The sequence below is a fragment of the Scyliorhinus torazame genome, chromosome 1 (assembly GCF_047496885.1).
Source record: "Scyliorhinus torazame isolate Kashiwa2021f chromosome 1, sScyTor2.1, whole genome shotgun sequence".
Classification (NCBI taxonomy): domain Eukaryota; kingdom Metazoa; phylum Chordata; class Chondrichthyes; order Carcharhiniformes; family Scyliorhinidae; genus Scyliorhinus; species Scyliorhinus torazame.
In genome coordinates, this window is record NC_092707.1 from 325,098,531 (window position 1) to 325,115,301 (window position 16,771).

At 53.0% G+C, this 16,771-nt stretch overlaps 1 protein-coding gene across 3 annotated transcripts in view; it reads left to right on the forward strand.

Annotated features, from left to right (window-relative positions):
• The window catches only part of hhipl2 (HHIP-like 2), a 98,837-nt gene extending 82,443 nt beyond the window's left edge, over positions 1 to 16,394 (forward strand). For 2 of the 3 annotated variants that reach the window (XM_072508284.1, XM_072508304.1), the window contains 2 exons: positions 11,135 to 11,217; positions 15,531 to 16,394. In XM_072508284.1, the coding sequence (XP_072364385.1) occupies positions 11,135 to 11,217; positions 15,531 to 16,171 (724 nt within the window). In that variant the 3' untranslated portion in view covers positions 16,172 to 16,394. Of the gene's footprint in view, positions 1 to 851; positions 2,403 to 11,134; positions 11,218 to 15,530 lie in introns of those variants that run through there. The other variant, XM_072508293.1, reaches the window with a different exon arrangement.
• The last annotated feature ends 377 nt before the right edge of the window (positions 16,395 to 16,771 follow it).

Genomic DNA, 16,771 nt, shown 5'->3' on the forward strand with positions numbered 1-16,771 from the left:
AATTCTTTTTGAAATTGAGGTGTCCAGATGATGCGAGTCAGGAACCGATTGAGATTCACGGTGTCCTGTACTCTGATGGAGCCTGCCCGTTTTTCTTTCTTTAATTTGTTATTTTTAAAAGTTGAATGTTTGTTATTTGTGCGACTATTTGTGTTGATCTCACTAAAAGTTTTGACACAGTTTATTCTTTTGGTTTCACACCAAATTTCTTGATGCACTCATAATTACTCTTCCGACGCCATATGGCAGTTAGTGAAAAAAGTTTGTCTGGAGCCCATATAGTTACAAATTCTTACCGCTCTTGGAAGGTCACTCAGGCAGTAGAGTAACGACACTTATCCCCGCCCTGCCTGAGGACCCCCTATACATTTGGTCAGCCAAGCTCGGGTAGTGGAGCAACAGCACTGATCACCGCCCTACCCGGGGATCCCACCCATTCTTGCCCTGCCGCGGATCATACGCACCACCCCATTCGGATACTTGTTTTCAAAACTCTTTTGCTGTGTTTAGTCCTGTGGTTTAAAGAATGCTTTTTGCCACAACTTTTGCCCTTTCCGGCACCCCTTCGGATGCTATCCCCCACATACTATTTACATGTCAGAAACACTTGGTTGGAAAAACAAGTTTGCAGAGGATGGAGAAATTGTCCGCCCACTCAGCCCATCGACCACAGGCTGCGAGAGCGCTCGCACTGTGACACAGAATATTTTTTTGGATGTCTTGTCTCCGCAAATAAGAGGGAGTCACATATGGTGATGATTATAGTGGGAAATTGATGTTAAGGAGAAACAGACAAACATACGAGATGTTAAACAACACGATTATAACAGATACTATGATTGTTCCCCTAGGAAGATACGAAGATACTTGACGGCAAAGGAAAGCCCGAATAAGATGAAGACGACCCTGATGATCGGCATCATGATCATCGCTGGAGCAGTCCAGTTGCGCGCGTTACCCACCTCTACACCCCTCACCACACTGGCACCGAACACGACCACCCAACACGACACCCCCAGCCCGGACACTGCACCACACACACACCCTGCCACCGATGCCCCCACATGGTGTGAGAACCTCGTCAAGTGGTATTCACTGTCCTACACAGTGGAAGCCTTACTAGTGATAGCCATAGCGTACAGTGTCATTCAGACAATTAGATTGCGGAAATTGAGACGGAGAGCCTCCCGCCCTCCAGTATACACATTTAGAGCCCCTTTCCTCGGACTCCAGCAAACCCCACACTCTTTCTGAATCTTTCTCCTCAATAAATTCCGTGGTTGGTGTTTTTGCTAATAAAGTTACTTCTCTGTATGCGAATGTTAGTGATAGGAAGAAATGTGATGCTGCTATCGGATTTTTTTTGTATTGTAAGATAGGTTCTTTGATTGTTAAATAGCAGAATGAGTGTAGTCTAGTTAGAGACAGTTAGAGATTCCCCTTTTTACTGAATGTTAAATGGCCCCCTAGAAATTCTTAGACATGTGTTGTTTAGGGAAAATTAGGTAAATGTTTCTGGACCCATAGGACAGAGTAGAGTAGAACCTGTCCTTGGTTAAGGGTACCTGGCATTCAGAGAACAAAGAAGACCCAGTATTGTGATTCTTCACGCTTTGCGTTGAGGATCAAGAGGACAGAGTGTAGCCATCTGGGGTGGCCACTTCCAACTAGGTACAGAGAAACTCGCAAAGCCTGGTGGGTAAAATGGACAAGCCAAGACTCAGGCAGGCTCAAAGCCTGAAATGCATGTTTGTCAGCAAAAAGTCCAGACGGTATCGAAACTCCATCCAATTAGCATTTCAATGGGGCCGATTAGCATTTGATGGCCCATCTTCACCAAAACAAAGGACTGGTACTCAAGCAACCGGGACAGTCCCAGACATTTTGGCGCCACTCCATGTTCAAGGGAAACGCAAAAAACGGGGTCAGAGACTGCTTGGGACATGCCAGCTATCCAGATCCCCGCCCACTTATTGGCTAAGGAATCGAACGGAGTGATCAGGGATCACCCAATTAGTAAGGCCCAAATCGAAGGACCGCCCAAAAGAGCGCGAAAATCCCCCCGAGTATAAGAAGAAGAGTTTGCCATATGTTCGCTCTCTCTTGGCACTCTCTTGGCCTTGGTACCCCGGTCACAGTCATCGCCAATCACAGCAACACCAGAAGCAAGTCCAAGTTCAACGACGGATGAGCCCAGCTGAGCAGCAGTTACTCCTTCGAACCCGAGAGATCCAGAATTGAACAGCGGCCACTGTTTTCTGACCTAAGCCGGGTGCCCGAAGTTAAGTACAGGTTGTCTTAGTTGATTGGTGTAGTTAACTAGTAGTGTTTATGTTGCATGACTAATTGTGTGTAAATAAAGTACCCTTGATCTTGAACTAACTAACTGGTGTTTGGCTCTTTGATCGATAGCCGGTTGAAGCTTGTGGTGGTATCATTTGATACCTGACGACTCCACGCATTCGGACATAGATGACATAAAAGGAAGGGCAAACTCACTGACTGCCATAATTGGAACAGAGCCACAGAAAAGTCAGTGTAAAAGAAAGTCATAACAATATCAATATTTATAACCAAAAGTAGAGGGTTATTAATCCTGCTTGTGGGAACTGTAATCAAGATTAAGATTGACAGACAGCTATTATTTGTATAGCACTTTTACTATTGTAACTGGCGCAAGGTGCCTGGCATTGGGAAATATGGATGTCAATGAATAGAAGGAAAGTTAGAGTAGATGATTTGAAAGATTGTTGAAGAAATGGATTTGGAAAGTGGAAGGGAAGGTGGTATTGTAGGGAGGAAAGGGTTAAGCATGTAAATTTAGAGAATAAGGCTATGTTAGTTGAAGACTTCACAATTCTGATGTATTGTATAGAGATAGGTTGGTTAGGAGACCAGAGATGGAAAACCAAATGGCTTGATCTGGGTTATAAATCAGGGAAAGATTGGTTTATGGAATTAAGATGGGTGTGGTCCCTGGCAATGATTTGTCAGGGTTTTGGATTCATTACTTTGTTGAGATTATGGGTAAATGGGAGAGGAAGTGGGCAACTGAACTTTGGATAAATTGGAGTTAATTTAGGGTGGAGCTCAGGAGATCAGTGAGGGTGGTGCTGGAGAAGTCAAGCATGGAGGGAATGAGAGAACAGATCTTGTTTTCAGCGGTGGTAGATATAATCTGGTTTTTTTGAGGTTGAGGAAAGTAATCTTGTGTTGGGTAGGATTTGGGATGTAAAGACTGATTCAGCCTGAATTATCTCTGGAAAAAGGGATAGAGGCAGAAGCAAGGATGTGGAGCTTTGTTGGGGAAGGTTCTGGCTCAATGATTTTGTTGTCCAACCAATCTGACCACATGAGGACTAAACTGACCAACTTTTCCCAGCTCTGATTTGTAGAATAATGGACATGGGTTTATTTTTGTGACTCATTGGGCGAAATTCTCCGTTATCGGCGGAAACTCCGCCGATCGGCGCAAAAAACGGCGCAAATCCCACTTGCGTCACGTCATAAAAATGGGCCGATAGTCTGCGGCCCGAAATGGGCTAGCAGCGACGTAACGGGATCCGCGCTTGCGCAGTGGTTCACGCCGTGCAGCGTCATACGCGCTGCACGGCGTGACGGCTCATAAGGCCGCGCAGCTCCCCCCCACCCGACCGGAACAGCCGACCGCAACACCCGACTTGATGGCTGGCCGTCGCTCAGCTCCGAGGTTCGAGTCACGCGATGTGGAGGCGCTCCTGGATGCGGTGGAGCAGAGGAGGGACGCCCTGTATCCCGGGCACGGCCGCAGAGTTGCCCCACGCCGCAGCCGGCGTCTGTGGAGGGAGGTGGCAGAGGCCGTCACCGCTGTGGCCCTAACACCACGGACAGGCACCCAGTGCCACAAGAAGGTGAACGACCTCGTCAGAGCAGGCAGGGTGAGCCTCCCCATATCCCCCATATCCCCTCTCCCCCAAATCCCCCCCTCCCCCATATCCCCCCTCCCCCATATCCCCCCCTCCCCCATATCCCCCATATCCCCCCTCCCCCATATCCCCCCTCCCCCATATCGCCCATATCCCCCCTCCCCCATATCCCCCATACTCCCCCCTCCCCCATATCCCCCCACCCCCATATCCCCCATATCCCCCCTCCCCCATATCCCCCATATTCCCCCCTCCCCCATATCCCCCCTCCCCATATCCCCCATATCCCCCCTCCCCCATATTCCCCATATCCCCCCCTCCCCCATATCCCCCCTCCCACATATCCCCCCTCCCCCATATCCCCCATATCCCCCCTCCCCCATATCCCCCCTCCCCATATCCCCCATATCCCCCCTCCCCCATATACCCCCTCCACCATATCCCCCATATTCCCCCCTCCCCCATATCCCCCATATCCCCCCTCCCCCATATCCCCCATATCCCCCCTCCCCCATATCCCCCATATCCCCAAGTGAATCCAGCCCTAACCTTAACCTCTGCAATGCACGCGCAACCGATGGCGTGCATTCATATACCTGCCTAACACTGTTGCCTTTTACCCCTGCCACCACCCCCCCCCCCACAGGAGAAGCGCGCACACAACACCAGGGAGCATGTGAGGACTGGAGGAGGGCCCGCTGATGAGAGGCCACTGACCGTACACGAGGAAAGGGCCCTGGAACTGGCTGGCGGACCTGAGGACCGGGAGGTTGCTGATGCAGAGGTCGGGGCCCCACGAGCAAGTGAGCCACCAACAGCCCGTCCCCATATCCCCCCTCCCCTATATCCCCCTCTCCCGTATCACCTGATCACTGCCTGATGTCTAACCATGCATGCTTCATTGTGTATCGCAGGACCAAACGTCCAGGCACCCATCCCCGCAGATGCAGACCGCCCGCAGGATGCCCCTCGGAGACCACGGGAGACGGAGAGACCCGCACCCTCCAGCATGCGACGCCCGCAGGATGCCCCTCGGAGACCACGGGAGACGGAGAGACCCGCACCCTCCAGCATGCGACGCCCGCAGGATGCCCCTCGGAGACCACGGGAGACGGAGAGACCCGAACCCTCCAGCATGCGACGCCCGCAGGATGCCCCTCGGAGACCACGGGAGACGGAGAGACCCGGACCCTCCAGCATGCGACGCCCGCAGGATGCCCCTCGGAGACCACGGGAGACGGAGAGACCCGGACCCTCCAGCATGCGACGCCCGCAGGATGCCCCTCGGAGACCACGGGAGACGGAGAGACCCGGACCCTCCAGCATGCGACGCCCGCAGGATGCCTCTCGCACATCACGGGAGACGGAGAGACCTGGAGCAACAGGGAGACGACACCCCCGTCACGTGCGGGAGCGACCACCCAGCGATGAGGGGGGCAGCCACAGGCCCCCGTCACATCCGAGCCAGGACACCACTACCCAGGACACCACTATCCAGGACACCCCTACCCGGGACACCACTACCCAGGACACCCCTACCCGGGACACCACTACCCGGGACACCACTACCCGGGACAGCACTACCCGGGACAGCACTACCCGGGACAGCACTACCCGGGACAGCACTACCCAGGACACCCCTACCCGGGAAGACGAAATACCGGACAGTGACTCAGAGTGGATGGGGAACCCCCACCCCAAAGTGCCATGGACTCAGAGTGGGACGAAGAGCACGACACAACGCCACTGCTGTCACCAACACCCTCCACCATCGCAGAAACACTCACCACGGTTGGGCACTTTAGTGATGAGGCGTCTGGTACACTCACTGGTGCGCACAACACAGCCGTCCCGGTACAGCAGGTGGAGGTAGGAGCAGCAGAGGGACCGGGCGGTCGGAGGGCAGCCCAGGCCAAGCGAACATCTGCCGCCCAGATGGATCCCGGGTTCCTGCAGTTACCACACCCACACATAGATCCGATGCAACCACCGACACGGAGACGAGCGAATAGGGTGACGGGTGGCTTGCGGCGGCTGCGGTCGCAGGTGGAGGAGTCCACCCGCGTCCAGGAGCTGGGAGTGGTCCCGGTCATGCGTGCCACCCAGGCTGACACCGCACGGGTGGCGTCCGCGGTGGAGGCAATGGGTGCGACGGTGTCAGACATGGGGAACGGTTTGCGAGGCCTGGGGCCTTCCGTGCAGGCGGCGTCTGTGGCCCAGGAAATTGCTGCCCTCTCACAGGAGGCCATGAGCCAGTGCCAGCGCCAGATGGCAGAGGCGCTCAACGCCATAGCCCAGTCTCAGCAGGCCATGGCCCAGTCTCAGCAGGCCATGGCCCAGTCTCAGCAGGCCATAGCCCAGTCTCTGCAGGCCATGGCCCAGTCTCTGAAGGGGCCAGTGGCCATGTGCGAGCTGGCGTCGCACTGTCGCAGACAGGGTTCGACAACCCCCTGGGCTCCATGGCTGCAAACCTGCAGACCCCTGTCGATACCAGCACGGGCCTCCAGGACTGGCAGCGCCAGATGTCGGGGGCGCGTCGGATGGCCAGTCCGTTCGCATCCCCCACCCATGTAGAGGCCTGGGGGCCATCGGGCACCCCGAGGGAGGAGGAGGTGGTGTGGTCCGTCCCGGCTCCCTCTGTAGGGGAGGTCCCGGTACACCGCGACACCTCGGACTCCCCCCCTTCCGTCCCAGGTGCATCGGGTGGGCAACGGGCAGGACAGGCTGGCAGCTCGCCATCCCAGTCGCCCGGGCCGCAGCCTGGCCCATCGAGGCCAGGACGCCCCAGGAAACGGCCGCCAAAGGGATCCAGTGTCAGAGGGCAGGAATCACAGGAGTCCACCTCCAGTTCTGCTGTACCGTCTGGGGAACCACGTAGACGTAGTCAAAGGGCCCGTAAGGCCAAACAATTAGACACTGAGTAAGTTGGCATGGGTGCAGGGCACAGATGAGTTTTAGGCGCTAGGGCACGTGCATGAACTCCTTTGGTTATTAAAGTCAATGTTACACCTACCAAAGCTGCCTTTGTGCTCTGTCCAAAGTGTGCGGGGGTGTCATGTACGTTGAGCGCAAGTGTGTGTGTGAGGGGTGGTCTTACCTCAGCCCCAGGTGAGTCTGCCCCCTTCCCCCTGGGCCGCCATCAACATCCCCCGGGCAGAGGACGGGACCGTGCGCTGCAGTGTCACAGCCGCATGCAGGGATGGTCCGGGTGGATGGTGGTACTGTGGCCATGGGTCAGACATAGTCCAACGATGTAGAGCCAGGAGCTCATCGGAGGCGGGTTGTCATCATTCTCCATGGCCTGCGATAGACACGCGTCCACCCGCAACTGGGTGAGCCCGGCCCGTTGTGCCGCCAGTGGATCGGCAATTGGGGGTGGGGGGGTGGTGTGCATGCGGGTGGGGTGTGTGGGGTTGGGGAGGGGGGTGAGGGTGCTGGGTGGGTGGATGGGTGGGGGGTGTGGGTGGTCGGCTGTTGTCATGGTGTGCGGTCTGTGGCCATACTACCCGATTCCCACGCCCATCTAGTCAGTGAAGCGGGCGTCTATCAGTCTGTCCCGTGCCCGCTGGCCCAGCCGGTAACGGTGGACAGCCACCCGCCTGTGTCTACCCCGTCTGCCCTGACCATTGCCCCCATCCCCCTCATCTGGGGAGGACTGGGCCTCTTCCTGCTGCTCCTCCACTCCGCCCTCCTCTGCCTGCGGCACATCGCCCCTCTGCTGGGCTATGTTGTGCAGGACGCAGCACACCACAATGATGCGGCCGACCCTATCTGACCGATACTGGAGGGCGCCCCCAGAGAGGTCCAGGCACCTGAAACGCATCTTCAGCACGCCAAAGCACCTTTCGATCACTCCCCTTGTCGCTACATGGGCATCATTGTAGCGGTTCTCCGCCTCATTGCGTGGCCTCCGTATAGGCGTCATCAGCCACGATCGCAATGGGTAGCCCCTGTCGCCCAGCAACCAGCCCCTCAGCCGGGGATGACGTCCCTCGTACATGCCGGGGATGGATGACCGCGACAACACGAATGAGTCGTGTACACTGCCTGGGTGACGGGCGCAGACGTGCAGGATCATCATGCGGTGGTCACAGACCACCTGTACGTTCATCGAATAGGTCCCCTTCCTATTAGTGAACATGGCCCTGTTATCTGCAGGTGGCCGCACGGCGACGTGCATCCCATCGATCGCGCCCTGGACCATGGGGAACCCGGCAATGGCAGAGAAGCCCACGGCCCGGGCATCTTGGCTGGCCCGGTCCACGGGGAAGCGGATGTAGCGGTGCGCCATGGCATAAAGGGCATCTGTCACTGCCCGGATGCACCGATGCACCGATGTCTGCGATATGCCGGACAGGTCCCCACTCGGTGCCTGGAATGACCCCGTTGCATAAAAGTTCAGGGCCACCGTAACCTTGACGGACACGGGGAGAGGGTGTCCCCCGCCAGTGCCACGCGGTGACAGGTGTGCCAGCAGGTGGCAGATGTGTGCCACGGTTTCCCGGCTCATCCGGAGTCTCCTCCTGCATTCCCGGTCCGTGAGGTCCTGGTATGACTGCCGGGGCCGGTACACACGGGGCGCCCTCGGGTGCCTCCGTTGCCGTGGGGCCGCGACGTCCTCCTCCCCCTCCTCGTCCTGTCGGTCAGGTGTCCCTCCAGCCTGGGCGGCTGCCGCCTGCCCCTCTGCGGCAGCCTGCGCCGCCTCTCTGGCACGCTCCTCCTCCTCCTCCTCCTCCTCCTCCTCATCCAGGGCAACATAGACATGAGCGGCTGGCCAACATCGCTGGATGGTCTGAAAACATGACGGCCTGGTGGGGGGGAGGGGAACGACGACATGTCATCATTGCCCATATCCCCTCCTCCCCCCAGCCAGGTGGCATGGACCGCATGGGTCCAACTGTTGGATGCTGGCACCTGGCCAGGTGGACCAACTCATTTGCCCTCCCATCACCCACCCCGGCACGGCCCCCTCCCCAACCTCCACCCCAGCACGGACCCCCCCCCCCCAACCTCCACCCCGACACGGACCCCCTCCCCAACCTCCACCCCGGCACGGACCCCCTCCCCAACCTCCACCCCGGCACGGACCCCCTCCCCAACCCCCAACCTCCACCCCAGCACGGACCCCCCCAACCTCCACCCCGGCACAGCCCCCTCCCCAACCCCCAACCTCAACCCCAGCACGGACCCCCCCAACCTCCACCCCAGCACGGCCCCCCCCCAACTTCCACCCCGGCACGGACCCCCTCCCCAACACCCAACCTCCACCCCAGCACGGACCCCCCCCAACCTCCACCCCGGCACGGCCCCCTCCCCAACCTCCACCCCGGCACGGACCCCCTCCCCAACCTCCACCCCGGCACGGACCCCCTCCCCAACCTCCACCCCGGCACGGCCCCCTCCCCAACCCCCAACCTCCACCCCAGCACGGACCCCCCCAACCTCCACCCCAGCACGGATCCCCCCCAACCTCCACCCCGGCACGGACCCCCTCCCCAACACCCAACCTCCACCCCAGCACGGACCCCCCCCAACCTCCACCCCGACACGGACCCCCTCCCCAACCTCCACCCCGGCACGGACCCCCTCCCCAACCTCCACCCCGGCACGGACCCCCTCCCCAACCTCCACCCCGGCACGGACCCCCCCCCCAACCTCCACACCGGCACGGACCCCCTCCCCAACCCCCAACCTCCACCCCAGCACGGACCCCCCCCCCAACCTCCACCCCGGCACGGACCCCCTCCACAACCCCCAACCTCCACCCCGGCACGGACCCCCTCCCGGCACTCCCCCGGAGCCCAGCCTACTCTAACCACCCCCCCCCCCCCCCCCCCCCCCCCCCCCGCCGCACACACACACAAGCCGAGACACACCTCTCCTCACGCAATCAGTCTGCGGCCACGCCATTTCCTGCCCAGAGCCAACCCCCCAGGCCGTCACTCACCTCCTCGCTGGTCGGCGTGAGCCTGGAGCACCGGGTCACGCCGATGAAAAGGAGGTTTGATTCACGTCGACGTGAACGGTCATCACGTCGACGGGACTTCGGCCCATCCGGAAGGGAGAATATCGGCAGGCCGAAAATCGGCTGCCTTGCGCAGACCCGTGACATTCTCCGCGGCAGCGGCGCCATTAACGCCCCGCCGACTTTTCTCCCTTCGGAGACTTCGGCGGGGGCGGGATTCACGGCTGCCAACGGCCATTCTCCGACCCGGCGGGGGGTCGGAGAATGACGCCTATTATGTTACAAGTTGTTGAGCTCATCTGTGTCAGAGGAAGATAATTTAAGGAAAATAAAATCAATATAGAAATTTCAGTATTTCTGGCAAGGCCAGCATTTATTACCCTTCCTTTATTGCCCTTGAGAAGGTGGCTGGGGTCTTCTTGAATTTCTGCATTTAATGCGGTGGATACGATCCCACGATGTTGTTATGTAGGAAGTTCCAGGATATTCATCTCATGACAATGAAGGAATAGAGATCTACATGTTCATGCGAGCATGGGTGTCATCTGGAGGGAAACTTGGTGGTGATGGTTTCCCCTTCCACCTGCTGGCCATGTCCTTCCAGGTCATGTGTTATGAGATGCTGCTGAAGATGTCTCGGTGAGCTGCTGCTATGCATTCTGTGTACACTTCATCCACAGTAATCCAATTGTAGAGGGGGTGGATGTTTAGCAAGTGGATGGGTTGCTGATGAAGCAAATTGTTTTGCCAATTCACCAATGGCAGCTTGCGTGTGCCTTTCCAGTGGCATAAGCAGAAGTCTGGAGATGCGCTGATTCACGACGCTGTTAGATAAGAAATGACATGTGAAGTGCTGAGAACTGAAAGCAGGCAAGAAAAGTAAATAAAACTAATTTTGCGATGTACCATTCCGAGACAGATCCTGAGCTAAAAAGACCAATAGGGTGGGATTCTCCAGTCTTGTCTGTGGTGGGACAGGTTGTGAGTGAGAATTGAAAATTTGACATTCCAGCCAAAACAGCACCAGAAAATCCCAGTCACGAACATGAACAAAAATGTTGGCATATAATTCATGGAATACAATTATAAATTTTATGGACCGGGAGTATTTCATTTCTTTTTAACTATTTAGATATTTGGTCTCGATGATTCAGTTGGGATCCTATGGATTGAAAATACTGTGCTTGGGATGATAGGGCTTACACTTACAGGCATATTACTGCAGTCTCTCTCTTATATTTGCTCTTTTTGTATTTGCCTACAGGACAGCTGTTCCAGGGAAGTGTAAATACAAGTCAGTTCCAGTCAAAGTCAAGAGCAAACGTAATCCATTTGTGCCACAAGAAAGTATGTCTTGCTTATAATTGAGTTAGTTGTTTAACAGATGCATTTCTACAGACATTTCTCCAGTATATTTTCAGATAGGTTTGTACAATTCCAATTTATGGAGAATACGCTTTTGAAAAAGGAGTAAGGGGTATTCAACCTGTCTCCTTTTACACCCATTTATGCCATTATTCTAAAATAGAATTCAACATAATTCTGTAAATAGATTTGCACTTTAAGGCGACAAAATACTTAATGATTTTTTTATAGTTATGTCCAAACAAATGCTCAGCAAATCTGGTTACTGTAGTTATCTCTTTAACTCAGAAAACTTTGTTTACTTTTCCTTGAATTCTTCTCAATCAATACCTTGATCTCTGTTCTCTTAGCTTCAGTGGTCTTAAGACCATGGGCAGGATTCTCCCCTACCCGGTGGGGCGGGGGATCCCGGCGCTGAGGAGTGGCGTGAACCACTCCGGTGTCGGGCCACCCAAAGGTGTGGCATCCTCCGCACCTTCAGGGGCTAGGACCGCCCCGGAGTGGTTTGCGCCCCGCCGGCCGGCGGGAAGGGGCTTGGCGCCATGCCAACCTGCACCGAAGGGCCTCCGCTGGCCGGCGCGAATTGACGCATGCGCGGGAGCGCCAGCATGTGCTACCGTCATCCCGGCGCATGTGCGGGAGGGTTCGTCTCCGCATCGGCCATGGCGGAGGACCACAGAGGCCGATGCGGAGGAATAGAGTGCCTCCAGGGCACAGGCCCGCCTGTGGATCAGTGGGCCCTGATCGCGGGCCAGGCCACCGTGGGGGCACCTCCTGGGGCCAGATCCCCCCGCACCCCCCCCACCCGAGAACCCCGGAGGCCACCCACGGAGCTGGGTCCCGCCGGTAGGGACCAACCTTGATTCACGCCGGCAGGACCCTCGTTAAACGGGCGGGACTTCGGCCCATCGTGGCCCCGGGGCCCATTGAGTCGCACCGGTCCCCGCCATTCTCCGAGGCGGGCGGCGCGATTCACGCCGGAGCGATTTTTGGGGGGCCGGAGAATTCGTAGGACGGTGGGAGTGGGATGCACGCCGACACCCAGCGATTCTCCGACCCGGTGGGGGGTCGGAGAATCCCGCCCATTATTTCTGTCCCAATTCCCTGGTTATCTGGACAGTAACTGGTCATTCTGGAAGCTTGCCTCTTTGCAGCACCCATCCTCTCTAGTCTTCTTTATGGAAGAGTTAAGAGATGTTCACTCCCCTGTGTCCTGTCCCCAACTGACACTAAAACTTAAAGCATTTCTACCTTACAGGGGCCTCCAGTTGCTAAGCAACCACTGCTACTACTATTTATTCTTTATGGTGTATCTCTCTATACGCACAACAGAATCATAGTTGGAATCAAAACCAACCCCATACATCCAAGCTCCTTTGACCAGCATGAACCTAACTGTAGCTTTGTCCATTCAGACACAGAAACATTAAATTAAACATACTTAAAACAATACCTTTTTTCTAATGTTTACCAATACAAACATAAATCCCTTAAAACTACCTTTGTTTTCCTAACATAATTGCATGCTCAGTTTCATCAGTTGAGAACTGCAGAATTCTGCACTGACAATAAAGTCCCATGAAAATAAAACTGAGCAGCAATGAATTACTTGAGTAGAAACTACCCAGGTTTTCACAGGTCACAATTAATCCCGTGAATTCAGTTCCTCAGAGCACCATTCACCTTGCAAAATGGGAGTTCAGTTCTTCACTGACTGCATACAGAACTGGCTAGGTCAGAGAAAGCAGAGAGTAGCAATGGAAGGGTGCCTTTCTGATTGGAGGGCTGTGACTAGTGGTGTTCCGCAGGGATCAGTGCTTTGCTGTTCGTAGTATATATAAATGATTTGGAGGAAAATGTAACTGGTCTGATTAGTAAGTTTGCGGACGACACAAAGGTTGGTGGAATTGCAGGCAGCAATGAGGACTGTCAGAGGATACAGAAGGATTTAGATCATTTGGAGATTTGGGCAGAGTGATGGCAGATGGAGTTTAATCCGGACAAATGTGAGTTAATGCATTTTGGAAGGACTAATACAGGGAGGGAATATACAGTGAATGGTAGAACCCTCAAGAGTATTGACAGTCAGCGAGATCTAGGTGTCCAGGTCCACAGGTCACTGAAAGAGGCAACACAGGTGGAGAAGGTAGTCAAGGAGGCATACGGCATGTTTGCCTTCATTGGCCGGGGCATTGAGTATAAAAATTGGCAAGTCATGTTGCAGCTGTATAGAACATTAGTTAGGCCACACTTGGAGTATAGTGTTCAATTCTGGTCGCCACACTACCAGAAGGATGTGGAGGCTTTAGATAGAGTGCAGAAGAGATTTACCAGGATTTTGCCTGATATAGAGGGCATTAGCTATGAGGAGAGGTTGAATAAACTTGGTTTGTTCTCACTGGAACAAAGGAGGTTGAGAGGCGACCGGATAGAGATCTACAAAATTATGAGGGGCATAGACAGAGTGGATAGTCAGAGACTTTTTCCCAGGGTAGTGGGGTCAATTACTAGGGGGCAAAGATTTAAGGTGCGAGGGGCAAGGTTTAGAGGAGATGTACAAGGCAAGTTTTTTTTTACACAGAGGGTGGTGGGTGCCTGGAACTCGCTACCGGAGGAGATGGTGGAAACAGGGACGATAGTGGCGTTTAAGGGGCATCTTGACAAATACTTGAATAGGATGGGAATAGAGGGATACGGACCCAGGAAGTGTAGAAGATTGTAGTTTAGTCGGGCAGCATGGTCGGCTCAGGCTTGGAGGGCCGAAGGGCCTGATCCTGTGCTGTACCTTTCTTTGTTCTTTGATTATTCATATGAATTGAGACACAATTTCTTTTACAGAAGACAAGACAGTTAATCTTATGAAATGACAACCCACTTTTTCACAGGGACTGCTCATGATATTCTGTTCTGTTCTCTTCATTATCTATTTTCGTAGTAAGTAATGTATTAATCGTGTTCCACTTTAGAAGGTAGAAATGCACAGTCATCAGTTGATATCATTCACGATAAGAAGAACAAAATAATGGTTACCAGCTGGTTTTCCCCAAATTCTCAGCAGAGCAGCTATTGACTATGAAATTCAAACTACTCAGTAAGGAAGAAGATACGCTGTCCCTGCTGAAGCACGTGACCTATAGCCTTTGTCCATTGCTAAATCTTGCTGGTGTTGTATGGCTACTGTAGGAAAATGCAGATGCAAGAAGATGCCCTGATAATCTGGCATTTGCACTGTCCTTAAAAGATGGACCTTTTACATTTCTCCAAATGCATTGCAGTTTTAATGTAGATCTTCATCGCTATCTATGCTGATTCAGAGGTTTGATTAAAAAAGAATTTGCGTATCTCAGATGAGGATTATAAAATAAAATTAGCTGATTTTGTTCTGTTTCTCATCTGATATAAATCCACAGTGAAGCATTACCATTTTATTACATTAGTTGTGAGTGACTTTGTATTCAGACTGCAACTATGCAAAAATGATCTTTTCCCAGGCTGGGAGATTTCATTGCAATGAGTACTGTACTGAGTTGTAAAACATGTGCAAAATAGTGATTTCAACATTGAAATGACAAATTAATAATTTATATCAATTAAAAGGTTTCATCCCCTTGTTCCCTCTCATGCTATTATGCCTCCCTTTCTGTAACTTTCTTCAGCTATGCAACTCACTGGATCTCTGCAGTCCTTCAATTCGGGCCTCTTGTGTACCCCATATATGGCTTTAGGTGTCAAATTTTGTTCAATACCATTCCTGAGAAAAACCCTGCAATATCTCACAAGTTTAAAGTTGTTTGATATAGTTATTTCTATTTCAAAATTTTTTGCACCTTAAATATATGGGGAGGTGGTAGTGCAGTGGTAATGACTCTGGACTAGTAATCCAGAGGCCCAGGGTAATGCACTAGAGAATTTAAATTCAATTAATAAATCTGGAATATGAAGATAGTGTCAGTAATCGTGACCATGAAACTATCGTCAATTGTTGTAAAAACCCATCTGGTTCACTAATGCCCCCTTTGGGAAGGAAATCTGTCATCTATACCTGCTGTGGCCTACATCTGACTCTAGACCCACAGCAATGTGGTTGACTCTTAAATGCCCTCTGCATTTGGTTGAAGGGCAATTAGGAATTGACATTTGGCTGCTCTCTAAATTTCTGTACATGGACACCTAAATTTTCCTGCTTACCCATATTTCCTAGTTTCTTATCAATGGCATTGACCTTTTAGAAATTGTTTGCATTTGTAACATTTGTATTTGTTCTGAGAATAGTAAATGTTACATTGATCTTTCAGGGACGCTAGTGGAAATTAGTGGGATGGTTGCTGTCCCGACCTTTCCGTCAAAAGAGAGACTTAAGCAGCCAACAACCACAAGGGCCTCAACTACAACCCGACATCCAATGGCACATTTGATAAGAGTAAGGCCTATGAAGAAAAACAATCTCAGAGAACGAGGAACGTACAAACCTTCCCATCAGAATGTCAGACTACATGCAAAAAAACCCATATCAAGAAAGAGTATGACTAGAAAAGCACCAGTAATCCCACCACAGAGTGTAATAAAACCAGCCAAATCATCTCACCCAAATAGGAGTATCACAAGGCAGCACTCACCATCAGAGATCAAGCTAACTAAAAAACGGAACAAGACTTCTCACAAAGTATTAAGAAAGAAAAAGGCAAAGAGGAAATATAATGCCAAGTCAACTGAAAACAGAGCAAACCTTTCAAGATTAATTCCTAAGGCCCAGCCACACAAGAAGACATGTTCCGTTTCAATAAAGAAAAAGAATAAAATTTACACACAACCCATTTCTTCACCCAGATCCATCACAAGCAGGTCATTAAAAAAGTCAAGTAAAAGAATTAAACGGACAGGATTTTCATATGAACGTGTAAAAGCTGGAAAAAGTGAGCAGAATGAATGCTGTTGAAAGATTTCATTTAGAGACGATTGACTGGAATGTGCTCTGTAAATATGACTCTATGTGACCCACAGGGGATGTGCCTAATATGCACAAATAAATCTGTTCAAATTCTAGAAACAAGAGTTCCACCTCATTCACTATATACTGTCTGTAAGAGCATTGTTCAACAATAATATGTAGGGTAATACGTTAATAAACAGGAAAGAGATTCCAGCCTGAGTTTGGTTAACCTGAAAGACTTGATGACTTTTTGGCAGAGTAATTGTCAGTGTATTAATGAGTATGTAACATTTCAAATTCGAGGGGCGGGATTCTCCCGGGGCCGGGTCGGAGAATCGCCGGGGCGGGCGCGAATCGCACCACTCCGCCCCGACACCGGTCCGCCGATTCTCGGGAGAGCAGAGAATCGGCGCCATTGGCATCAGCGCGCCGCGGTGCTGGTTGGGGGCCGCTCTACTGGGCCCCCCCGGCGATTCTTGGCCCGGGATGGGCCGAGCGGCCACGCACAAAAAGCCGAGTCCTGCCGGCACCATTCACACCTGCTCTTAAACGGCAGGACCTCGGCACGGATGCATCCGGGGGCGGCCTGGTGCGGGGTGGAGGGGT